We start from the raw sequence: 27,427 nt of genomic DNA on the forward strand, positions 1-27,427 counted from the left end.
TACCAGGAGAGGTGGTCCCGTAGGTACGAGGGTCCTAGGCCGTATAGGGCTTTAAAGGTTAAAACCAGCACCTTAAACCTGATCCTGTACTCCACCGGGAGCCAGTGCAGCTGGTATAGCACCGGGTGAATGTGATCTTGCAGCGAAGACCCCGTAAGGAGTCTCGCTGCAGCATTCTGCACCCGCTGGAGTTTCTGGGTCAGTCTCAAGGGCAGCCCCACGTAGAGCGAGTTACAATAATCCAGTCTGGAGGTGACCGTCGCGTGGATCACAGTGGCTAGGTCAGGGCGAGAGAGGTAAGGAGCCAACTGCTTAGCTTGGCGGAGATGGAAAAATGCCGCCTTTGTTATAGCTGCAATCTGCGCCTCCATGGAAAGGGAGGTGTCGAAGATTACACCCAAACTCTTAACGGACGGTGCTGGCACTAATTGCACCCCCGCAAGAGATGGGAGTTGCCCCCCCAATCCCATATCGTCCCGTCCCAGCCACAGGACCTCTGTCTTCGAAGGATTTAGCTTCAACTGGCTCCCACGTAACCATCCAGCCACAGCTTCCAAACATCTGGTCAGTGTGTCTGGGGCCGAGTCAGGATGGCCATCCATCAACAGATAGAGTTGGGTGTCATCGGCATACTGATGGCAACCCAGCCCAAAACTCCAAACAAGCTGGGCGAGGGGGCACATAAAGATGTTGAAAAGCATCGGGGAGAGTATCGCACCCTGAGGTACTCCACACACCAAGGAGTGGCGCGATGACAATTCCCCCCCAAGCGCCACCCTCTGTCCCCGACCAGAAGTCTTCCATTTCAGGGCTTTAGGATCCATTTAATTCCAGTGAAGCTCTCATCTTCAGAAAGAACTTGTTATTGTACAAGAGGAGGTGATAAATATCTCAGAAGACTAAGGCTCTGAATAATTGGTGATAAATATGTAATAAGGCAACATTTCAGCGACACAAGAAAGAACTTGTATTTCTACCCCAAGGCCTGCTAGTGGAAATTCATGACCTGAAACATTAAAACCAAACTGGCTGGTTTCCTGCTTCTTCAGACAAAAAAAGCAATTTTCCTTTTTGGACCATCAAATGACAAAAGGTACCGTGGGATTACTTGCATGAATGAGGAGATAGCACTGGTCTCCAAAGATGGCGAGCGTAAATATGGAATGACTTATTAGCAATTCGTATCTGGTCTGTTATAGCTTTGGGCAGAGAAAACATTGCTGAGAAGCATGCAGGATATTTCGACAGTCTCTTTATGCCTAGATTGAATGCAGAAACCTAGATTGAAAATGAAATAGTGCTGGAACAACTTCTTCTCAAAGCTACATCCTCAGGGCTACTCTGTAGGACCTATTTCTGAGCTTAGGAGTTGGGCCTTATAAGACTGCTCCACACTCGTTCTCAGAAAGAAGGATGCTGTTAAAAGCAGATCTGGCATCCCAGGATTTGTATACTCCTGTTGGGAACCCCATGCAGCAGAGGAACTAAAGAAAAAGAGTTCAGAGCGAATGTGCAAAGCTGCCAATTGTAGCTATACCACACCAGGTACAGTTGTACCTTGGTTTTCGAACGCCTTGTGACTCGTACGTTTTGGCTCCCGAATGCCACAAACCCAGAAGTGAGTGTTCTGGTGTTCAAACTTTTATTGGAAGTTCCTGCCACCAGTCAGAAGCCATGCCTTGGTTTATGAACGTTTTTGGAAGTCGAACAGACTCCGTTCGACTCGGAGTCGAGTGTGAATTTCATGCTCTTTATTCAGCTCGTAGTAGCAATGAATGAAATTTCCCCCCAAACGTCTGCTTATATATACATTATTTACACAATGGGCCCCGCGTGATTGGCTAATTCCGGGCTGCTCCTGTAGGCCAATCAGGTTCCGTATTCACTTCCTCCAGCATCCTGATTGGCAGCTCCTGCAGACCAATCAGGTCGCTGATTCACTTCTACCTGGAGTGGCTCCTGCGGACCAATCAGACTGCTGCATTCTGGATCCTATTGTTCTAGGATTCAGCTCAGTACAGAACAGTTTGAGAACCAAGGTACGACTGTATATGAATCACTGAACAGCCTTCAGTTAGTCCACCGGACCACATGAATGAAATTCTGCAGCCTTAATGGACCTCTGCTGGAACTTCCAGCCATTTGCAGGGTAAGCCTGCGCAGGAATCAATGGAGGAACTCAGCATCAAAGAGACACTCCTACAATGTGGCATTTTGAAATAATAATGCTGTATACCAAGAATCTAGACAAAGGTTACTTACTTTCTTCCTAGCAGGGGTTCACACTGTTTCTCTGGGAAGGACTTGTGTTCTTTCAAATCCTTCGTGACAAGCATACAGTCAACATATGGACATGCAGTGATGAGAGAGGCTTCACCTGTTGAACATCTACAGATACATTTTAAAGGCATAGAGGCACAACCTACAAGCAGGGGCATAGGAAGGGGGGTGGGGGCGGACCGCCCTGGGTGCCCTCACTGAGGGGGGTGACATTTGGTGTGCTGCCCGCGCGCGACTCCCAAGCCTACCCAGAGCCGTCGGTGTAAGGGGGGGGGGGAGCTGCGCTCTGCTCCTGGCACCCAAGCTGCTATCCTTCACCTGGGAGGGCATCCTCCGTGCCACACCCCCCTTGGGAGCGTGCCCACCCTGGGCAGAGTGGGCATACGCTCCACCGCTGCCTACAAGTTCCCCTTTCATTGTAGTGCTTTGTCCACACCATTTCATGTACCGCCTCTCCTCAAAAGAAGAAATCAAGTGATGAAGTGCGTCAAATATTTGGGGTGGGAAGGCGTTGCAGCAGGATTTCCGTGCCTTCAAAGGCTGTGTGGCAAGCCACTCCCCACTCAGAGCATAGAAATACAGCAGAGGAAAGCTTGCCTCTTTGAATTTTGGCATTATTCCACCATCTTGTGCAGGGCAACAAGAACAACAGCTGAAGGAGGAGGAGCTTGTCTACTTGTCCTTGTGCTCCTTTATGCAATACTAATTGTGTAGGGGCTTCGAATGGCCCCAATAAAGCTGTACATTGTACATTGCACCCAGTATGTGCAAAGCAGGCATGGTGGTAGCAGAGAGGTCAAAGAGTGAGGCCAGTTTTTACAATCACATGCCCATCCTTGCCGTGATGAAATGTATGGTGGGCAATGCTTTTTTTCTGGAAAAATAGGTGTTGGTACTCACCATGAAGTTGTTGCAGTAAGTGCCACACTTTTTAGCGACAACAAAAAGAGGTGTCAGTACTGCGTACCCTTAAGTAACCCCTGAAAAACAACAACCTGACAGTGGGGAATGAGCACTCACACTTTACACTGTGGGTGCCCTTTGCAGGATCGCACATGGTGCTACAGTTCCCAGGGAACTTACTGGCAAACAGGGACTGGCCTGCCTCTCTGTGTTATTATTTGGAGGTTCACGCCCAGCCTCAGTAGTCAAGTTTCATTGCTGGGAGGTGGGGCCAGTCCCATTTATATATAGGGGGTGGAGCCGACAGTAGCCAGGCAGTCGGCTCAGGAGATTCACCCACCCTCCCCTCCCTTAGTTTAATGTTTTCTTGTTTGCTGGTTAACTTTTTCTTCTTGTTTAGCGGGCGCTTCTGCGGTCTTTGATTGGTTGCTGTTGAAGGACCAGGAAGAAATTTTCCTGCATTGGCAGGTTTTGTCTTCCCCGTAGCAATTCTTCACAACTTTGGCAGTTTATGGCTTTGGGTGGAATCCTTTAGTCTTTTCTTCCCTATAATGGGGTGTGTGTGTGAAGTGGTGACTCACCCCCCCTGCAGCAATTCCAGGGTCCCCTCTTAAAAGGGGTTATATAATGGGTGTCACTGGCCATACACTGAAAGGCTGTCAGTGAACTACCCTGCATGTGGGGATATGGGCTGGGCTGCCTGCTACACTTACGTCTCGCAGAGCATTTATCCCATTTACTCTGATGAAATAGAGAGTGGATTTCATGCTCTTTAGTCAGCTCATAGTGGTGAGTAGGATTGGAAGTTCCCCCAGAATGTCTGCTTTATATACATTATTTACACAATGGGCCCCACGTGATTGGCTAATTCCGGGATTCACCTGTAGGCCAATCAGGTTGCGGATTCACTTCCACCTGGAGCTGGATTGGGTGGCTCCCATGGACCAATCAGACTGCTGCATTCTGGACCCTATTGTTCCAGGACCAATCAGACTGCTGCATTCTAAACCCTATTGTTCTATGACCAATCAGACTGCTGCATTCTGGACCCTATTGTTCTGCGACCAATCAGACTGCTGCATTCTGGACCCTATTGTTCTAGGACCAATCAGACTGCTGCCTTTTGGATCCTATTCAACTCAGTACATAACACCTGATGTGCCCCAGGTCCCCCGGTTGGGGGGCTGGGAGGGATACACATCCAAGGCCTAAGCCAATGTCTTCCTACATTTGGAAGTTTAATAAAGTTGTGGCCTAATTTTAATTCCATATAACGTTGTCAGAGTCTTTATTCCTTCGTTATGATCCCTGAGGGGCTGGGGCTGTCTCCGCCTGGTCAGGCAATGTGAGAAGTTGCCTTGTGCCAGAATTCTGAAGTGACACAAAGCTCTTTCCCCATTCTAGATAACTCCCCGTTCTTGTTTTCTTCGGTTGTCTCAGATATTTATACCACCGGAACTTCTCCCCAGTGCTCTGTTTTGTGAATGCTAATGCCCGCCTAAACTTCTGCTCACCCTTTGAAACACTGGTAACTGCAAGCTCAGTGTTTTGTTTTGCTTTATGTTATTATTTTAAAAAGCCTTTTCTGGTGTCAGGGAGTTATTGCTTTGACTTTCCTTTAATATGGTGCCAAGATTGCCCTGCTCCCCCCAGGAGTTATTAAACATGTTTCAAATCATGCAAGCCCAACTCTTTAAGGGCTTTTAAAGTGTTACCCCACACCACGGGAGCGGAAAAATACCAAGGAACTTTCCCAACAAAATCTGCTGTAAATTACTACAAGACTCTGACAAGAAAGAAAATTGAGTATAAAAATTCTATCATAGGCCTATTGTACTATAAATCTTCAGGCAGAGTTCCTCACCCCCCCCCCCTCAATTGCCTCTACCTGTGTCGGCTTGCGCTTGACTAAAATAAGGTCGATGGTATTTCACAGCTATTAATTGGGCCAAAGAAGATGGAAGAGTGAGAGGAGTAAGAAACACAAAAAGAGAAACAATGGTAGAATGGCTAAACATTGGGAACGTTTTAAAGGTGTCTTTCCAGGTTAGCCCTATGTCAATACTTCTGTCGCTAGGGTTTGTTTACTGTTTACTCTCTGTATTCCTTACATGCAGTACTTTTTCTTTTCTGCTACAGTTCATATTCCTTCAAAAACTTCATTATTCATCTCACGGTGTGCTGCAGCAAAAATGCATCATTTACACAATTAAGTACAGTCATACCTTGGGTTACAGGTGCTTTGGGTTGCGCGATTTCGGGTTGTGTACTGCGCTGAACCTGGAAGTACCGGAATGGGTTACTTCTGGGTTTTGGTGCTTGCGCATGTGCAGAAGCGCTGAATTGCGACCTGTGTGTGTGCAGACACACTGCACTGCGGGTTGCGAACACTGAGGGTTGCAAACATGCTTCCCGCATGGATCATGTTTGCAACCCGAGCGTCCACTGTACATAAATTATCATTGCATCATCCCAACCCATTTGTTTCAGTGCAAAGGAAACACAATGAAACTTGAGTGGAGGTTGAGAAGGGATCAACTGAGCATAATTTCTGGACTGACAGCAACAGCAATTACTAGTCATATTCACTGGATTGCTTTCCATTCTGGAGATGGGGCAAATAAGCGAACATTGGCAATTGCTGCTCCTGTTTCCATATTTTCCAACGTCCCTTGATGCCACCTTTAAGAATGAAGATGTATAAGACCTGTTCAGATTATGACTTGAACACCAGAGGGCTTTATAAAAAGGTGGATTGGGGTACTGTACAGGTGCGCACAGAAGCCTTTTCCTTGACATTCCCAGGTGTGTTGGGCTCCTCTTTTGACCTTCATGTCTTTAACACAGAGGTCTTCAGAGAGTTTCTAGGCATGTTCAGTTGAAAATACTTGGAAACCTCCCTCAAATCAGGAATGCTGAGCAAGGCTTTAATAAGAGAAACACACTTTATAAAAGCACTGTCAAGGTGAAATTTGGTTGTCAAAACTTTAAAATGACAGTAACCCCCCCCCAAAAAAAACTTTAAAATGACAATAATAATAAAAAAATCCTGTGCCAATTTATACCTCAGTAGCTGAAGATCTATATTGGGTATGTAGCCAGAATTTAGTGAGTTTTTAAAAAGTAAAATAAAATACACATTACTGAATTTACTAGATTGTTGCAGTTACTCTACTTAGGAAGCATTATATTCCATAAACATAAAAATGCACTTAGTGTGTGTTTTTTTTTCTAATATAAAAGCCATATAAATCGAATGCGTAAATTCCTTATCCTTATGTAACAGAGCTTTTCTCCTTTTACCAACAAAATATTTTCAAGAATTTTGATCAAAATTCATAGTTTCTTTCATGGTTTCTTACTCAATGTGTACTTAGTTGAAGTCCTTTGATTGTCCATTCCAAAACCACCTCATTCCCCTCTCATTTTCACATTAAACGCCAAAGGAATCATGGGCGATGTGTTCATTAATCCCTTTGTCTATCGGAATAACATCAAACAAGGGGGAATGGACAAAACATGGTGCAAATGTTTAATTGTCTGTCACTGGAAGAAGACTGCATCATCTGTTTAATCCAGCTGATTACTTTTGAGCCTGTAATAAATAAGAACATTTATTATGTATAGGACAGCCTGTCGTGAAATGTGCTTGTAGCTTTGTCCCATCTAGGAAGATGTGTGCTCTTTCATTCCTTAGGGTGGTGATGTTCTTTGCTAATACTATTGGCTTAATTTGTTATGGGGGGACGACGACTGCAGAATAGACTACTGCAGAACAAGGCTAGATTCTGACTGACTCTACCATGAGGGTTTTTTTGTTGTGGTTTTTTAAAATATGCATGTATTTTTTTGGGGTAGTATGGTGGCTAACTTTTTCTCTAGCAGCCTGTGGCTGATGTGCTTCCTTCTGGTTTTTGTCCATTCATTTTGTTTTGTTCACCATCTGCACACTGAATTTTTATCTTGAAATAAAGTTAAAAATCCCAGCAAGAAAAAGGACAAACACTGTATAACAATACAGCAAGGTCACCAATTAAGAGAAAAAGGGGGAAAGCAAATTCACTGCTGATAGGCTTTGAATATGCAAGTTTTGTAGCTGAATCACAGGTAGAAAAGCAAAATGTGCATCTATGTGTTTGTTTGCGATAGGATCAGAATGGCTTCCACACAGGAGATAAACAGAAAATGTGCACTATAACTACTTATTACAAACAAACAAACAAACAAACAAACAAACATTTTAAATAGATGTTGGGTGCCCTTGTGTCGAGGATTATTTAGCTGTGATTCCTAGATAGCCTTGAGGCCCCTTCCAGCTCTGAAATTCTATGATTCTTTGCTTGCTGGATTTGCTAAATAGGTTTGTACCTAATCATGGAGGGCTTCCATACTGTCACTACTTTCGGGTGGGATTCACCTGCCGGCAAATTCAGGTTGTGCAATTGAAGTTGATTTGGAACTCTTGTACAATAAACCCGTTTCCTTAAAATATCATGCTGTTGGTGATAAGGAATGTGACACTGGAAACTGTGGATTGACAGCTGTTTGATGCAACTAACCTTTCTGCAAACAAATCAGAGTGAATTCTCAATAAATAGCCAACGCCGTCTTAACCTCCCTGCAATTTGTGCAAAAAGAAAAGAGAAGAAATCAGGATGAATAGGTCATCTGAAAGTTATCATATTCTCCCTAATTTTTTATCAACCAACTACTGCTACTTCAGAGTAACTCCCAGTCCCATGCCACACATGACTTTGCTGCTGCATACAACTGCTTAGGAAGGTCTTTATACAGGAATCCAGGGTCAGTAGGTATAATATGACAAGGAAGCATAGCATTTATAGTTTGCTAAAGAAGAAGAAGGAGGAGGAGGAGGAGGTATAGGACCCCTGACAGTTAAGCTCAGTCGCAGAGGACTCTGGGTTGCGGTGCTCATCTCACTTTCAGGCCGAGGGAGCTGGCGTTTGTCTGCTCCACAGACAGTTTTTCCTGGTCATGTGGCCAGCATGACTAAGCTGCTTCTGGCACAACGGAACACCAAAACCAGAGCAGCGCATGGAAACACCGTTTACCTTCGCACCGGAGCGGTACCTATTTATCTACTTACACTTTTTGGCATGCTTTCGAGCTGCTAGGTTGATAGGAGCTGGGACCAAGCAACAGGAGTTCACCCCATCGCAGGCTGGGGAAACAGTAGTATCTACAAAAGATTCCCAATAAATTGGTGGGTGTTTGGCTCCCTCTTTGGTGGGAAACTGGTGCAGGTGTTGCTGATAGTGCCAAGAGATCAGTTTCACTTCTTTTAGAGGTAGCTGCATGCAAGAGATGTCCCCCTTTAGCCAGTCAGTGAAACAAGCAATATGCTTTTCCTGCTCTCTGAGTGTGAAAGCCTTGAGGATTGTGGCGTGCCTCTCATTTTGGACGATGCGACACTGGATGATGCAGCTCTCTGAGTGTGAAAGCCTTGAGGATTCTATTGTTCCTCTCATTCTGGGTGAGGAGGCACTGATATTGATAGAGAAAGACCAGCAGTCGGGGTTTCTTCATTTGTTTTTTACCAGCATTGCCAAGCAAGTGCACTGTCTCTAATCACTAAGTGCTCAAGGGTGATTTTAGGCTTCCCCCTGCAACCGGTGGCATAGCATAGGTTGCCAACATCCGGGGCCATGCAGAGAGGTTGGGAGGAAAACAGATAGAGGAAACAGGCACATTCAACTGCCTTATGGTGTCCATGTCACCCAGGAGATCACAGCTGCAGAGATAAGAAAAGTCATTCTATGACCCTCAACACTTGCCCACTGCTGCTTGTTCTGGGTGCACTCATTTAGTGCTCTGAGGAAGAGTATACCCATCCAACAAGCAGTGCTATTTTTCTAGAAAAATAGGTGCCAGACCTCACCATTAATGCCTCTCTCATTCTCTCTCTGAGAGCCAGTGTGGTGTAGTGGTTAAGAGCGGTAGACTTGTAATCTGGGGAACCGGGTTCGCGTCTCCACTCCTCCACATTCTAGACTAGCTGGGTGACCTTGGGCTAGTCACACTTCTCTGAAGTCTCTCAGCCCCACTCACCTCACAGAGTGTTTGTTGTGGGGGAGGAAGGGAAAGGAGAACGTTAGCCGCTTTGAGACTCCTTTGGGTAGTGATAAAGCAGGATATCAAATCCAAACTCTTCTTTTTCTTCTTAGAATGGCACCTGAGAGGTGCCAGAAGTGAGTTCCGGTGAGTTCCAGCTGGAAAAAAGCGCTGCCTACAAGAGATCTGAGTTGAGCAGCACCATAATGGCATAATTTCAGATGCAAGATCTCCCTTTGTACTTATTTCCCATTTCTCTAGAATTCTCCCTCCCTCCCTCCCTCCCTCCCTTTTTTGGAAAACTGGAGAAATTGCTATTTTGTCATTCCCTCAGGCCCTTCACTCCAAGCGTTTCCTTGAGAGACTCCAATCCAATTAATTGCTAAAATAATGAAGAAAACTGTAGCAAAATAGGGAGAGTAACTCTTTTGATCTTACCATGCGCACGATGTATTGTTTTCCTTTGGTTATTTTCCCCTCCCTTCCCCTGATAGCTGATTGCTATCAAATTTCACACTGGATAGGTTTATATTTTATAAGAAGATGGACACTATTCAGATGTTCTTCTGAACAAATAGGTTGTGCTTGTGGCTGATATTATGTTTGGTGTGAAGTCGGAAAAGATTCGTGCAAGTAGCTTGCACATGTAGGTTCTGTCCATGACTGTTCAGAGAAAATTTGAATAGGCAGGGTCCCAATTGCATGGAAAGAGGGTGGCGCTGTGGGTTAATCCACAGAGCCTAGGACCTGCCGATCAGAAGGTCGGCGGTTCGAATCCCCACAACGGGATGAGCTCCCATTGCTCGGTCCCTGCTCCTGACAACCTAGCAGTTCGAAAGCACGTCAAAGTGCAAGTAGATACCGCTCTGGCGGGAAGGTAAACAGCATTTCCGTGCGCTGCTCTGGTTCGCCAGAAGCAGCTTAGTCATGCTGGCCACATGACCCAGAAGCTGTACGCCAGCTCCCTCGGCCAATAAAGCGAGATGAGTGCCCCAACCCCAGAGTCGGCCACAACTGGACCTAATAGTCAGGGGTCCCTTTACCTAGGCTTTTATAGACATTATGCCAAATGCACATAGGGGAACGTCTATCATGCCATCTTCTCAACTCTAGGTGCATTTAATGCCTGTGTTACAGTATACTTGGGGGGGGGGACACAGCCCCAAGATTCATTTTGAATCTGTATCCATGCATTATTATTATTTAATCCATTCTGTTTCCAAGCCACTCTTATTTTCTGTCTATGTTTTGGGTTCAGTTTCACTATCATAAGGAATACAAGGCCACATTCACACCAAACATTAAAAGCACTCATATATTGGCCTCGATAGCTCAGTTGGTTAGAGCATGGTGCTGATAATGCCAAGGTTGAAGGTTCAATCATGGTATGGGACAGCTGCATATTCCTGCATTGCAGGGGGTTGGACTAGAATCAGGGGTCAGCAAACTTTTTCAGCAGGGGGCCAGTCCACTGTCCCTCAGACCTTGTCAGGGGCCAGACTATATTTTTTTTGGGGGGAATGAACGAATTCCTATGTCCCACAAATAACCCAGAGATGCATTTTAAATAAAAGGACACATTCTACTCATGTAAAAACATGCTGATTCCTGGACCATCCGTGGGCCAGATTGAGAAGGCGATTGGGCCTTAGTTTGCCTACCCATGGACAGGATGGTCTTCAGACCCTAACTCTACAATTCTATGATCTCTATGACCACTTTAACAAATATGGCTTCCCTCCAAAGTATCTTGGGAACTGTAGTTTGCTAGGAATACTTAAACAGCATGTAGCATCTAGTGGCAAAAATAACAAGGGGACTTCACGGTTCCACCTTAGTCCTAGAAACACCCCACCAATGACGTTGCTCACAGGCCTTCACCTGCAACAGCTTCTTACAAAGGCAAAGACGTTTGATGACAGTTTTAAAACATTTGGCATGTGGGTTAATGAATATGCATAGGACATTATTGGCCCTATGAGGCACCTGATTCAGGCCTTTTTGCGGGGATCTGCGTGGACCTGTTGTTCCTAGTCAAGTCTGAGTCTTGAATGAAAAGGGAACCATTCATCCGAGCCTCATCCTCTGTAACAAGGGAACCATTATGAAAACTACAGGGATAAGCTTCTATGGATGCTGTGACCATTGTCGCCAGGCTAGCGTTCCAGATAGCAGCATCCCCTGAGGAACTGCAGGGTGACATGCTGAGAAACCAGCGTGACAGAAATTAGCGTTTAGGGGACAATTTTGCTTCCTTTGGAAAAAAATGTCACATTCAGAAGACTAAAAATGTCAAGGTTTCGGTGCTGATATCTATAAAGTAATAATCCAGTGTTTGAACTGAAGGAATCTTTATTTGTGGCTTAAGGAGATAGCCTAAAATGACTTCTCCTTAATGATGGATTCCCACCCCATGCTTCTCATGTGGGTAGTACGGGTCTTTGAGAGCATCCTATATTTTTTTAAAATGTAGACTCCTGATGCCCTTCACAATCATCTCCCAACAACAGCTGACACAGTAAACCAGACCTTAGAAGGGCATTGAAAACAAATGAGTCACTAAAGGAAAGATTTGATTAAGGTCACGCAATGTCAATGGCAGGTGTGGGACTACCAGACTTACGAAAGTATATTTCTACTATTATTTTCCCTTGTTGTGACACAGTTAAGTAGGCCTTGTGGAGATGTTAGGGCAATTGCGCACCTGGCCGGTTTGGAACGGGTGTTTCCTTTCTAGCCAATGGGAGAAACTTTATTGCCTTCCCTTGGTAGTGAACAAACGTGAATGCGTGAAAAATATGACAAGCTCTTTGGGTTTAGTAGCATCTTAGCCTCTGGTTTCTTTCCCGGCACTTTTCAGGTTCTATACTAGGGTGAGGCCAGATCTCAACCTCCTCCCCTCATGAATGTCAACTTTTACATTTGTATGAGGCTTACCACCTGCCAATCATCTGATGTCATTATCACATCAGGTGACTGGGCTTTGCCTTTGGAAAGTAGTTTAAATACAAACAAACCTCAAAGTGATGGTGCTCACAACTTTTACCTGCATCACGCCTGACTTCCCATGTGATATTGGGGTCGGGCAGGTGGACATGGTTTGAGGGGGTGTGTAAGAAGGGCTTTGTAATTCAACTGTCAGGTCAGACATGCCCCAGCCTTGTTCTGCACTATGGGTTCCAGAAATCAAGAACCATGTATAGGTTTGATATATTTCATTTATGGACGCTGCTCAGTTTGGACAGTGCTCAGTTACACTTTCATGGGTCCCTTGATTGACTTAGGTTTATGATTAATGTACTGGAATATTTTACAGGGGTTTATAGGACTGTTACTGTCAAGATAAACTCATAAAATTTACAGCTCCGAGCGAAAGTCATAATTTTTAAGTTGTAATTTTTATTTAGTAGCATTGCCGACAGCACACATTATTGACAAAAAAAACCCCAAGAACCCTTCTTGAAATGTACTTAGTCATTTCCTTTGGAAACAATATAGGAATCATATTAAGTTTTGAGGAATGCAGGGTTTTCCAGCTGTTTTGGTTTTTTTTTTTAAAGAAAAAAACATGGAGGAGTGAAATAATATCCATGTTTTTGAGGACCCTGCAAACAAATTAAAAACTGGTTCCTCTTTGGAATAATCAAGCTTTGGAACACTTTTTTTGTCTTTAGAAACATGTGTACTTTGGCTTGTATTCATCTGTTTTTCATGCACAACACCCCAGGTTCAGTTCTCTTGCATCTCCAGGTAGGACTGAGAGAGAACCGAGTCTGAAATCCTGGCAAGGCAGTCAGTGCGGACAAAACTGAGCTAAATGGGCCAACAGATCTTACTTGGTATAAAGCAGCCTTCCTAACTATGTCCTACTCAGAGTAGGCCCCACTGAAATGAATAAACCTCAGTTATTGAATATCTGAAACACTTTCTATGAAAAAGAAAATTAACTTGTAATATCTGGATTTGAAGATTGGAATAATATTGGCTTTCAGAAAATAGTTGGTTGTCAATTTGAGTGAATACTTTGAACAAGTTACTATATTTAGCTGACAGACAGGGAATCAGAAGTCTTTTCATCCTCCCCCCCCTTTCAATTTTTCTTTTTCTTTCTTCTGTTTCTTTTTTCCATCTCCCTTCTCTTTGCTCCCGTTTCTTTTTAGATTAGATTTAAAAAATATTTATTTTATTCTTGTATATTATAAAAAGATACTTCGTATGGGGTATAAATGTTTGCATATCTGTTGATGAGTATCCATAAAATCACAGGCTTATTATTGGTATTTGTGCCTCAAAAGGTTTACTGATAATTTCCAGCTTAGTTTTGATTGCTAACTTTAGTTAAAGCAGATTTTCAATGTTAGTTAGACCCGTAGTCCACAGATAGCTTTCTGGGTCATGTGGCCAGCATGACTAAACTGCTTCTGGCACAACAGGACACTGTGATGAGTGCCAAAGTGCACAGAAACACCATTTACCTTCCTGCTGCAGTGGTACCTATTTATCTACTTATGTTGGTATGCTTTCGAACTGCTAGGTTGGCAGGAGCTGGGTGCCACACCCCATAATGAAGTCTGACTGGACTTAACCACCCAGGGGTCTTTTACCTTTACCTTATATCCTGAGTTGTTTGTTGTTTAGTCGTCTTAGTCGTGTTCGACTCTCCGTGACCCCATGAACCAGAGCATGCATTGGAAACTCTCACTTTCTTCTCAAAACTTCTCCTATTTTATGTCCATGGAGTTTTCATGGCAAAATACAGGAGTGGGTCGCCAGTTCCTTCTCCAGGTGGATCACATTTAGTCCAAACTCTCGGCTAATGACGTTTCCGTCTTGGGTGGCCCTGGATGGCATAGCTAATAGTTTCTTGGAGTTATTCAATCCCCTTCGCCACGACAAGGCAGTGATCCATGAAGGGGATACCCTGAGTAGACCTGTTGAAATCAAGGCACTTCCTTTGTGGATGACTTACATTGGAGATCACACTTGGCTTGGAATTTACACTTCAGAGAGGTAAAAACTACCTTTGTTCTGTTCCTCCCTCTGCAGATACCTCAAATCAGCTATGCATCTACAGCGCCAGAGTTAAGTGATAACACCAGGTATGACTTTTTCTCCCGGGTGGTCCCACCCGACTCTTATCAAGCCCAAGCCATGGTTGATATTGTGACAGCACTTGGATGGAACTATGTTTCGACACTGGCTTCAGAGGGGAACTATGGAGAGAGTGGCGTCGAAGCATTCACACAGATCTCGAGGGAAACTGGTAAGTGGACATCAGTTTTGTTTTTGTTTTTTAAAAAACAACAACTGTGTTTAGAGTTGGCAAGTTGGTAAACTGTTGAGCTTGGTTCTGCCTGATTAGACCTACATGGAATAATTAGCCCCTGCAGATACCTTTTGAGGGAAGTTGCGCATGCGGTGGCTGGTTTTGTTTCTGATTTGTCTCTCTGCGTGACATTTTTGTACCTAGTTAGGAAGGAAATGTTTTGACCAGGAACCCATGTAAATTAAAAGTGACAATTGAAAAAGGCAAGCTAATTCCTAGGCCTGGTATGGAAGTTAGCAGTGGTAGTTAAATCTTTGATGGTTAGCAAGCGATATACAGCAGAGATGAGGATGCTGTGGCGTCTCCGATTTCTCTGTTGGACTCCAATTCTCATCAACCCAGGCAGTGGTCAAGGTTCCCCAGCACTGATATAGACTGCGTATGTACCTCCTATTGCTTCAGTGTGCAATTAAGTACCTTTATATCAGAGAGTGGGTGTAAGAATGTAGTGTTCTCAAGGATATATGGCTCCTTCATGACGTGGTGACTACACATTGTTGTCTTCTGGATTCCACAGGTCAATTCTGAACTTGCAGGCCTTACATTCTGCACACACTGTGAGCCTGCCTTTCAGTGCTTTTACATTTGCAAATGGCACCTCTAACACTATTTGGGCAATGCAACACACCGAGGAGAGGAAGAAAAATATGCATTGTGTGATAATCAAGGGTTTTAGATGTTTAAGTTCTACAGTTGGTATACCTGTTCCATTGCATTTTATGAAGTTCTTAATCTTGTCCATCCATTTCCCCCTTACGTGACTAACTCCTAACATACCCTAGTTCTTAAGTCATTAGCATGAGGTGCCCTCCCCCTTCCACCATCTCTTTGATCTTTATCTTGTGCTCATTAGAGTTGTTCTCTTTTGTCTGGGAAATTGGGTCTTCTTGAAGAACAATGGATTTTTTAAGCCTCCATTAAATGATGAAAGAGAACAGTGAATGGTGGGTGTGGTGGTTGCAGAATCCTGAAATATGCAGCCATGAAGTTTAATTTGCTCAGGGTCACTCTTGCAACCTATTCTCAGTGAAACTCTCACTACAGAGAATCACTCAACATACTTGCTACTTTTCCACCCACAGTACCTTGGGCCGATGAGGTGGAGTGAAGCATTCTGCTTCGGGTGGTGGAATCCTGTGGGGCAGTGCTTCCATCACTCCTTCTGGCACGGTTTTGCAAAATCTCGCTGGAAGCTGCTATTGTGCAACCCAAGTAAGCAAGGCTTAGGCAGTGTGTGTGTTTGTGGAGAAGGGTGGCATCTTCCTATTTTGCCTCAGATACCAATATGGGATTGGCCACCCTTGATTGGGTGGGGGAAGTCTTGGGCAAGCTGCCCTTTCCCCAATTACTTCAGTGTGACGGTGTTGGAGATCCCTTGTGAGGTGGACCAGTTTGAGAGAGCCCAGAGGCCAAGGTTACTTAGTGACCTTTATGGGTGAGTGGGCATTTGAACCAACAAAGGTGGTCCAACAAAGGTGGAGCAGCTGGTTGTTTTGTAGAAGGAGTGCAGAGCTGCCCTCTAGTGGTGTTTCTGGTGTGTGTTTGTGGGCAACAAACTTGGGGCCATGCAAGTGCACTGGTGGAGCCAATCCACTGATCCCATGGTTGTACCCACACAGCTCAGACATTGCGACCACCCTGCAATGTTGGGTAGTTGGTGCCTCTGAATCACTGAAGTTGCCATGACCAAAGAAAACAGGAGTCGAGGTCAGCTGAAATGCAGTTCGGCAGCTGAAAAAGCTGTGTCTCAGAGATCTCGATTGCCCAGTCACTTGTATTCCTCTTCATACACAGATATAAGAACACAGTTTTCTCATCACAATTCTTAGCATATTATCAACTAATGCAGACACTCCTCAGGATATTTATTGGAAAAGTGTGCTTTTTAAAAGCAAGGGTTGGAAACTTTGGCTCTCTCTGGACTCTCTCGTTTTTGTCCAGGCAGCACCTTCTCTATCAGGCTACACCCATCCCTGGCTTTACTCTACCTTCGCCTTTCTCACTTGCTTATATATTTATTTAAAATTTATCTATTTGGTTTTTCAAATCAAAATTTTACAGTCACATTATCCAACTTACAACATAAAAACAAGATTCCAAAGAATCTCCTGAACTTCCCTTCCTCCCCTTTGTGGGTCCTAGGGTCAGTCATTTTCTCCTGCATCTTTTATGATAATCCAAAACTTTTACCTCTCCATTGTGTCCAAAATTCACCATTAAACTACAAGTGATATTCCAATCCTACTAACGATTTTGACTGTTTACAATGGTCTTTAAGAAAACTTATAAATTTCCCCCATTCCTTATTAAAATTTTGGTCTTCCTGATTTCTGATTCTTCTGGTCATTTTGGTCATTTTGGCATAATCCATCAACTTGATCTGCCATTCTTCTCTGGTCGGGATTTTATCTTCTTTCCATCTCTGGGCCAATAACATCCGTGCATGCTTTTGCCTGGTTGCAATGTGTCCTTTGATGATTCCTGGGTGGAGGATAGGAAGGAAAGGCATTTATCTGCATGTAGAAACAAATGCCTGACTTTTGCAAGGCTGGAATGCAGCTTACAGTACAAGGGCAAAAGTCACCTCTTTTGCTCCTTCCCCTCTTCCAAACACTGGCAAACAGTCTCCAGATAGTTGCCCACTAAGGAAGGCAGAGCTCTGGCTAAAACAGGTTCCTCACCCCTTCTTTAACACTATGCAATTATTGGAAAGATTTTTGGATCTTCCAGGTATTTAATAGCTTGCTGATGAACAGAATGGGAACTGTTTGAAGGACTGGTCTGGTGACTTAAACAAAAAACCCAGCTCTTAGTAAAAGATGAATAAATTCCGTATCGCTTTAGGTTATGATAATCTGAGCCTTTAAACATTTTGCAAATGCATTTGACTGTCCTTTCTCCTTGTCACTTCCTTAACTATGCGGAAGAGAAAAAGGAACGGACTGTCGGTTGAAATGCAGCATAATGAAAAGGTCAACGCAGTACCACAATAACATGTCACAGGTTTATATTAGGCATCTGCAAAGATCACATGTAGTACACATCTGAGCTGAATATTAATATTTCCTGGGACAGTGGTGGCAAATGGAAGTGGGAAAGTACTGATTATAAAAATGCCCAAATGTGAAGATGTAATAAAACAGGGGTGTGGAGTGTTAGGCCTCTCCCTAGGCCGCATTTCCACTCCTCAGGACACATTCTTCACTTGACAATAATAATAATAATAATAATAATAATAATAATAATAATAATAGTAATAATAATAATAATAATAATAATAATAATAATAATAATAATAATTCTTTCTGATTGGGTTGCCCCAGCCACTCTGGACAGCTCCCAACAAAATATTAAAAACACAATACAATATCAGCCACTAAAAACTTCCCTGAACAGGGCTGACATCAGGTGTCCTCTAAAAGGCAAATAGTTGTTTATCTGCTTGACATCTACTGGAAATGTGTTCCACAGGGTGGGCGCCACTACTGAGAAGGCCCTCTGCCTGGTTCCCTGTAACTTCACTTCTCACAGGGAGGGAACTGACAGAAGGCCCTCGGCGCTGGACCTTAGTGTCCGGGCTGAATGATGGGAGTGCAGATGTTCCTTCAGGTATAGTGGGCCGAGGCCGTTTAGGGCTTTAAAGGTCACCACCAACACTTTGAATTGTGCTTGGAAACATACTGGGAGCCAGTGTAGATCCTTTGGGATTGGTGTTATGTTGTCCCGGTGGCCGCTCCTAGCCACCAGTCTAGCTGCCACATTCTGGATTAGTTGTAGTTTCCGAGTCACCTTCAAAGGTAGCCCCACGTAGTGCGCATTTCTTCGCATCCTAGGCATTTTTGCCTGTCTGGTATGTCTCCTTGAACTCTGATAATGGTTCTTGCTTCTCTGGATAGATGGTTGGGAATGTGTGTAGAAACTACACACTACTGTACAAATATTTTTTTTTTATATAAATTGGTTGCTCCACCTGCTTTTGCCTCTGGCCCCACCCATCTCTGGCATGTGGCCCTCAGAAGGTTGTTCAGATGGGAATGTGGCCCTCAGTGTGAGAAAGGCTCCTCACCCCTCAACTAGACTGAGCTTTCTGGTGTTTCTTGGAGGGCCAGGCCAGTGGGCAGGGGATAAAAATGGGCACAGTGAAAGCAGCAATCCCTCTTGCTGTTCTGGCTTCTGGGATAGCTGCGCAGCCTGCATCCACTCCATAAGAGGCACACACATTTCCCCTTACTTTTTAGGAGGGAAAAAGTGAGTCTTATAGAGCAAAAAATAGGGTAAGTGACTTTTCCCAAGAGGCCAGAATACTTCTTCCTAGGGTTGCTAGACAGCGAAATCCCAAAGAAAACCTCAACAGTATTTATATATGTGACTACAACGGCAAGGATTCTCTATTCTCAGAAATGGAAGGAGGCGAGAACACCCTCAAAGGAAGAATGGTTGGTGGAAATCTTGCAATATGCAGAGATGGCGAAATGGATGGCGCTGATAAAAGATACAAATTCAGAATCTTTTTAAAGAAGACTGGAAACCCTTTGTAGCCCATATAAAAGTTATTTCCCATAAGCAAAAACCACAGCGGGGTTTGAAGTGTAAGAAAACAGCAGAGTATATCGAGAGACTTGTTAGAGAGGATGAAATTAGATAAGACGGAACCATGAAACACAATTGTATGTAATTTGAGTTATAAACATTGATTTTGGGTGAGCTGGGAAGTCAATACAGTAGTTTTGTTGAATTGGAATGTAATGGTTGAGTAACAAAAGCAACTTTTTAAAAAATATTTTTATTGAGTAACAAAAGTAACTTACGTTATGGGGAAAAAATTACACACATACACACACAGGAACACACACAATCGCTCTTGCCAAAGGAGGAAGATCCAGCATGCAGCATCCAGCGAGCTGCACCATCAGGACCATCTCTCTTCCACTGACATGATGGGAACAAGGAACAGTTGCCTTGATCAAGACATCCCTGAAGACGAATGGCATTTTTACCAAGCTCTCACTCGGATTGCCAGAGCTGTTCCTTTTCCAGCATTTCCTCCCTTTCCTCAGTTTATCAAAATGTTTGTTGGTAAATTGAGGCTTCCTTCTCCCTAATCTTTCTCATATATATTTTTGTGCCTCGTTTGAGCATCATGTGTCCCAGAGAAGTGACAGCCAGGGAGCCTGAGCCGCAAGCAGGGAAAAGAGCAGCGGCTGGCCTTTCATTTCTCAAAGTCTGGCAGCGGAGAATGATTAAACAAAGTCTCTCTAGGGTGCTGGCTTTTTTTGCTTGGTTCGGTTATTGCAACATTCTTATTACAAAATCCAATCCGTCCCCTTAATGGGATGTGTGGAATGCTGGAGGACAGGTTTTATCCCTGCTTGTGGCCAGTGAAGCATCAACATGAGTCTTGATGGGAAGTAGCTGCCTCTTTTGACAGGCGGTTAAGGGAGAGAATAAAAAACGACAAGGCAGAACGCTCTGGCTTATTATTAAGGGGAAACATTTAGCACCTTCTGAACTCTCTCTTACTCTCTGCTCATAATACGGAGGAGCCAGATCATCTGTCAGTGGGAAGGGGTTGAGTGGGGTGTGCGTGTGTAATTGTTCTGCAGTTTGGAAAGTTTAGAGTTGTTTGGGAAAGGGGTTATTCTGCAGCTACGACAAGCCAGTCCAGATCTCATGCTCAACACGTTGTCCTTCAGGCATTCCGCATCACCTGCATTTAGAACAGGAGTGAGGAAATTCATTTTTTAAAAAATAATTTTTATTAAGTTTTCCATTTAACAATCCAATCATATCACATTAATTATTCCAAATTATACCAATACATATCATAAAGTCCAAATATTTTTCCAAATTATAAATTTTTGTTGGGGCTTCCCATGCTTCGACTTCAGTAGGGTCCAATCACCTCATATTTCTGCTGCTTTTAGTGTTCACCAGTCCCATCTTTCAATCTCCTTGTTGTTATCCTTTTTCTTCTTAATAGCCTCTGACTTGTTTCCACAGGTGAGTTAAAGTAAGCAATATTATGCTTCTGTGTGAACTTTGTAAGGCTCTCCCTTTTTTTTAAAGCTGGTAAGTCTTTTGTTTGCAATAAATCTTCACACGCTGATCCAAAAGTCCTCCTCGGGTGGCAGACGCCATCTTTCTCAGTTCCGATGAAATAAAATCTAGATGTTTGCTCATTAATTTTCTCAGACAAGTTGCATCATAAATTAGCCTTCCAGGGAAGATTTGCCAAGTCGAACTTAGAATACAAACATGATAACAGAGTAATGGCTCGCCTCCCCCTATGACTATTAATCTTGCAACATAGTCTGTCTCATAATGGCGGATCCCGATTAAAAACTGCGTCACAAGAGAGCCTTTTATTTTCTTTCCAGATATTTCCAAAAACAAAGGCTTTAGTTAATATTTTTATTTCCACACAGTTTATTTTCCAATCTCACTTGCTATAGGGCGTATTGACGGTTCTTCTAGGAGTGAGGAAATTCAAGCCCGCAGAATGAAAGCCTCTCCATCTGACTCTTGGGACTGTCCCCAAGCCACGCCCTCTCCCCAGCCACAACACCTTACCTAGGCCACACCTCTCACCATTTCTGCTTTACACCCCCTTTGACTGTTTTTGCCTGCCTGGAAAGTGCCCTTGAACTTTCATCGTGCCTCCTGCTTACCTGGCAGAGAAGGACAGAGACCTACATCACACAGAGTTGAAATTCAGATCGGATGCTCTGTCCACTTTTGTCGTCGACTGCACTTGCTTTCTCGCTATTGCTGTAGGGCACTGTGCACTCCATCTCCACTGGGATGTTTATCCAGAAAAGGATGATGGTGATGATGATAAGAATAATATCAACAACAATTTGTTATATGCCATCAATCTGACTGGGTTTCCTCAGCCACTCTGGGCAGCTTCCAAAAAATTAAAACACACTACAGTCATACCTCAGGTTACAGACGCAGGTTGTGTGATTTTGGGTTGCGCACTGCGCCGAACCCAGAAGTACTGGAACGGGTTACTACTGGGTTTCTGCATGTGTGCATGCGCAGAAGCACTGAATCATGACCTGCATGTGTGCAGACATGCAGGTCACGGGTTGCGAACGCTGAGGGTTGCGAACGTGCCTCCCGCACGGATCGTGTTCGCAACCCAAGCATCCACTGTAAGACATCAAAAATTAAAAACTTCAATCAAAAATTAAAAACCCTCAGGCCAAAAAGGGTTCTCCCATCCCTGATTACATATCCTGCAAGCGGCCTGATTTTCCAAGGACAGTCCTGGAATTACAAAGCCATCCCAGCTTCTGATTTGATCCCGGAATGTTCCTATTTCCCCTGCCAATGCCGTCGCCACTGAGCTCAGGAAGGAGGATGAGCTGGTGCTTGTACCAAGCAGTGGCAGCAGTGAGGGAGCATCCCATTGCCTCTCCATGGCTGCTGCTACTGGCCTCCTCCCTTGGGCAGCTTGTAGTGGTTGCTTGTGAGCGAGTGAGGAGGAGGAGGAGAGGCTGCCACCACTGAGGCCCAGCTCCACATGCTGGCTCTGAGGGGAGGCAAGAAGGCAGGGCTGCCCTGGGTGGGAAGAAAGAGGGATTCATTTGGAGCTCAAGTACAGTGGTACCTCGGGTTACATACACTTCAGGTTACAGACTCCGCTAACCCAGTAATAGTACCTCAGGTTAAGAACTTTGCTTCAGGATGAGAACAGAAATCGTGCTCCGGCTGTGTGGCGGCAGCAGGAGGCCCCATTAGCTAAAGTGGTGCTTCAGGTAAAGAACAGTTTCAGGTTAAGAACAGACCTCCGGAACGAATTAAGTACTTAACCCGAGGTACCACTGTAGTTTTGATTTATTTATTTTTAATTGCTTTGTACATCCATATCTAATCTTGCCCCTTTCTATAAAATTATTTTTTGGTGTGTTGTTGTTTTTTGTTTTGTGTGTGTGTGTGTTTGTTGAATCTACCAAAGAATGAAATAAAATAAAATTGGGATTAAGGGATTTTCTCAGGATGGTGGAGGGCATGTGTGTTGTCTTCCATTGGTGTCATGATAGTGGCATCTGCCTTTCTTCTGATAGGAAATGCTCTGTGTTGGGAGTGCAGGGAGAATGAAAATGTGGAGGTTGAAGAGGGTCAGTTGCGGGTGGGGAAGTGAGAAATGACCCTTTTTTCACCTGAGGAATGTTGGAGCATATGGACTTAGTAGAATCCGCCATGCTGGTTGAAACTGTAGCTCAAGACCTTTCTCTGCTCGGCTAGCAAACTAGCCACTGCTGTGGTTGGTGGGCAGGGAAATTCTTAGCTGACGGGAACATGACATGCATAATGAGTTTACTAATTGCTACAGCTAGGAGGCAAGAAAAGCTCATGTGGATCCTCATGCTGAGGGCAATATCTTCTACACTGTTCTAAAGCTTTCCATGTGAGATGAAAGAAGTTGGTGTGAGTTCTCAGAAATGAGAAGCGGGAGATACAGTGGGAAGGGTTTTGTGCCAGATGGGGAAACAGTTTGTTTCAGGATTACAGTGGTACCTTGGTTCTCAAACTTAATCTGTTCCGGAAGTGTGTTCTAAAACCAAAGCATTCCAAAACCAAGACGTGCTTTCCCATAGAAAGTAATGCAAAATGGATTAATATGTTCCAGACTTTTAAAAAGAACCCCTAAAACAGCAATTTAACATCAATTTTACTTATCTAACGAGACCCTTGATCCATAAAATGAAAGCAATTATCAATGTACTATACTATAAAATAAATAAGAATGTATTGTAGATGATAAAAAATAATAATAATAAATTTCTTCCCTGCACCGATGATAGTCACTGTTTGGATGGGGGGCTTTTATCCATTTCCACAGTCACACAATCAATCAATCAATCAATCGGTAGCTGAACTGGGTTCCACACAGTCACTAAAACAAATTAATCAAAAAAGCCTCAAAAACAAAAACACAAAATAAATAGTAGAAACAAAAGTGCCAAACTTAATCCATTCTGAAAGTCCATTTGACTTCCAAAACGTTCGAAAACCAAGGCACAACTTCTGATTGGTGCAGGTACCCCGAAAACAATAGCCAACAACCGCATCAGACATTTGGCTTCTGAAAAACATTCAAAAACTGGAACACTTACTTTTGGGTTTTCAGCATTTGAGAACCAAAGCATTTGAGTGCCAAGGCATTTGAGAACCAAGGTACCACTGTACTATGTATGGATGGGAGTCTTGAATGTGGATGTTGGTTTGGGTAGACAGTGTGAGTAGAAAAGGAAGTGTAGCAAGAAAAGGGCAGGAGGCCCTGCAGAAACAAAAGGTCTAGATCAGAAGAGAAGTGCTATAGCTCAGTGTTAAGAGCATCTGTTATGGATCCAGAAGACTGTACTATCTGAAACCCTGGAGAGCTGATTCCAGGCAGTGCAGACCATACTGAAAAATGTAGATGGATCAGTAGTTTGATTTCCTATAAGGCAGTATTGTATGTTTCTATTGTGATCTGAGAGAGTTGGCGCTTCTGCATGTGTTGTGTAGTGCAGCAATCCCAGGAAGCCATTTATAGCAACACAGTGGCTGGCTCTCTGGACATTGTTGTGTCACTTCTGTGCCCTGTATAAGACTTTGTACACCCTTGGAGATGTACAGACAGTAATTTGGTAATGCAACAAAATTGTAGCTGGTAGTGTGATAGAGAGATAGATAGATAGGTAGATAGATAGATGATAGATAGATAGATAGATAGATAGATAGATAGATAGATGATAGATAGATAGATGATAGATAGATAGATAGATAGATAGATAGATAGATAGATAGATAGATATAGATAGATAGATATGCATCAGCTTAAATTTTGGAGAATATGTCTTGAGAGTATGTGTGCCTGGGAAACCCAAATATGCAAGAAGACATTAAACATCTGTACTGCTGGTTGACATCTGAAATGTTTGAAATTAATATATGGCTGAGGGAAAAGTCCATACACGTTCAAAAATTTGTAAATGTCATACTACTTGCCACTATATGTACCTGAAAAGACGATGATAATTTTGCACTTAGCAAGAAATATTCTTTTTAGTTTGACAGGTGGGTGATTGGCTCAAATGTTTTAAAAGATTAATATTGCCTTTTTCTTTAAATAGACAAATCCCTGGTGATAACAGGGATCTTTGTAATCTTTCTTTTCTGAAGCGTTTGTGTTGGGAAAATGGTAAATGAATTTGTTGTGCTTGAATTCGAAGTTAAACGATTACTTACACTGTCACAAAGCAAAAGCATTTTAACACAGTGTCATTATAACTTTCGTTCTTTCCCTGCTGAATGTGTATGAGATCTGGATCAGAGAGGTCTGTCAGAAGCAGTGGGAACTTGAAAAGCCATCTCCACCCCCACAAGTCACCGTGTCGGCCAGAATCTCAGTCTGGCCTTGACTCATATAGGATAGTCTTTTGGGAAAGCAAATCAATGAATGCTGTTGTGCCAGCAGAATCTGTTTATGTAGCTAGGACTGTCCAATTTTTCATTCTTTAAAGAGGTAATTTTATTTTTAAATTCAATATTCAACACACTTGTTCTTTCAGTGCAGAGACTTTGGGCTACGCAACACAACTTTCCCTCCTTCTCCTCTGCTAGTGTGTCCCCTTGACACCCCCTAAATTTGTTCCAAAGTCTTTCCTAATCCTCTGGATCAGATATGGGGAGGGCCCAGGTCAAATGGAGGTAAGGAGAAGGAACACGTTCTGTTGCACAATCAGAAATTCCTTCACTGATTGAACATATAGTGCATTGGCTGCTGCCTAACATTTAAAGCTCCGAGATCCCAGTTTAAGGCTATGCACATGCCATAAATGTAAAGGTAAAGGTAAAGGGACCTCTGACCATTAGGTCCAGTCGTGACCAACTCTGGGGTTGTGGCGCTCATCTCGCTTTATTGGCCAAGGGAGCCAGCGTACAGCTTCCGGGTCATGTGGCCAGCATGACCAAGCCGCTTCTGGTGAACCAGAGCAGCGCACGGAAATGCCATTTACCTTCCCACTGGAGCGGTAACTGTTTATCTACTTGCACTTTGATGTGCTTTCGAACTGCTAGGTTGGCAGGAGCTGGGACCGAGCAACGGGAGCTCACCCCATTGCAGGGATTCGAACCGCTGACCTTCTGATTGGCAAGTCCTAGGCTCTGTGGTTTAACCCATAGTGCCACCCGCGTCCCTGACATTTCCCTTATTCCATATATCCCCACCCAACAGCTTCAAAGTGTGGAACTGGTACTGCTACATGTGCCACATAATACAGTCGTAACTTGGATCCTGAATGCCTTGTGAGTCGAACGTTTTGGCTCCCAAACGCCACAAACCCGGAAGTGAGTGTTCCGTTTTGCGAATGTTCTTTGGAACCTGAATGTCCGAGGCGGCTTCCGATTGGCTGCAGGAGCTTCCTGCAGCCAATCAGAAGCCGCGTCTTGGTTTCTGAATGTTTTGGAAGTCGAATGGACTTCAGGAACGGATTCCGTTCGACTTCCAAGGCACAACTGTACTTGTTCCACAATTGTAAGAAATTAACACTTTGGTGTGGCAGCAGCACATTTTAGAACTCACAGCCTATTGACAGCAGGCCAGCACATTTACTGTACTCTTCTTGGTACCTGCTAAAAACATTTCAGTTTAGGTGAGCCCATTTGGATATATAGAATGCTGACATGTTCTATAATCTGGTTAGGGGCTTATCTTTGCTTCTGCTTATTTTCATTGCTGAATTCTTTTTGTAAACAGTTTTGAGGTGTGTATTTCCCTCCCAATCAATAGGTATATGCATTTTATGAAATAAAAAACTGATGAAAGCTAAAGTAAGCGCCATATATTACTGTGGTTTGTTGAGGATCATGACAATTGCGGCTCTGGGACAGGTAAACTGCAGTTCTCGGGATTCTTGTGGTGTGTGTTTTGCTTTAAATGTATGGTGTGGGTGCAGCCTGTGTCAGTAATTCCCAATATGATAAAGGGTCTGGAAATGGTTGAATGAGCTGGGTATGCTTAGCCTGGAAAAGAGGAGACTGAGAGGAGATGTGATATCCATCTTTAAGTATGTCAAGGACTGTCACATGGAGGAGGGAACAAGCTTGTTTTCTCCTCCTCGGGAGGGTAGGACTCAAACCAATGGCTTCAATTTACAAGAAAGCAGATGCTGACTAAACATCAGGAAAAACTTTCTGACAGTAAGAGCTGTTCGACAGAGGAATGTTCTCCCTCGGGAAGTGGTGGACTCTCCTTCTTTGGAGGTTTTTAAGCAGAGGTTGGATGGCCATCTGTTATGGATGTTTTAGCTAAGATTCTGGCATTGCAGGGATTGGATTAGAGGACTCTTGGGGTCCCTTCCAACTCTACAATTCTATGGTTCTATGTATTCTCCTGATTCTGCTTCTGCTGCTGAATAGCCTTGCTTTCCATAAAACATAAAAGAAGAGAAGAAGAAGAGTTGGATTTGATATCCCACTTTATCACTACCTGAAGGAGTCTCAAAGCGGCTAATATTCTCCTTTCCCTTCCTCCCCCACAACAAACACTCTGTGAGGTGAGTAGAGCTGAGAGACTTCAGAGAGGTGTGACTAGCCCAAGGTCACCCAGCAGCTGCATGTGGAGGAGCGGGGAAGCGAACCCGGTTCACCAGATTACGAGTCTACCGCTCTTAACCACTACACCACACTGGCTGTATGCAGGGTCTGCTCCAGGTCACACCTTCAGCCTGGAGCTGAACTCCATCGATGAGTGCATTTTAACTTGCAAACTGTAATTAATATGAAATACCAAAAGTGAGCAACAAGGTCTTAGATACATGTGAATCATTGCCACACAAAACTCTCCAGTGC

General features: G+C 43.8%; 1 protein-coding gene across 5 annotated transcripts in view; it reads left to right on the top strand.

Annotated features, from left to right (window-relative positions):
• Window positions 1-27,427, top strand: part of GRM8 (glutamate metabotropic receptor 8) — a 556,355-nt gene that overhangs the window by 122,293 nt on the left and 406,635 nt on the right. For all 5 annotated transcript variants that reach the window (XM_083574456.1, XM_083574454.1, XM_083574458.1 and 2 more), the window contains exon 3: window positions 14,302-14,518. In XM_083574456.1, coding sequence (XP_083430582.1) covers window positions 14,302-14,518 — 217 coding nt within the window. The remainder of the gene's footprint in view (window positions 1-14,301; window positions 14,519-27,427) is intronic.

This window comes from Podarcis filfolensis, assembly GCF_964270895.1.
Source record: "Podarcis filfolensis genome assembly, chromosome: 10".
Taxonomy (NCBI): Eukaryota; Metazoa; Chordata; class Lepidosauria; order Squamata; family Lacertidae; genus Podarcis; species Podarcis filfolensis.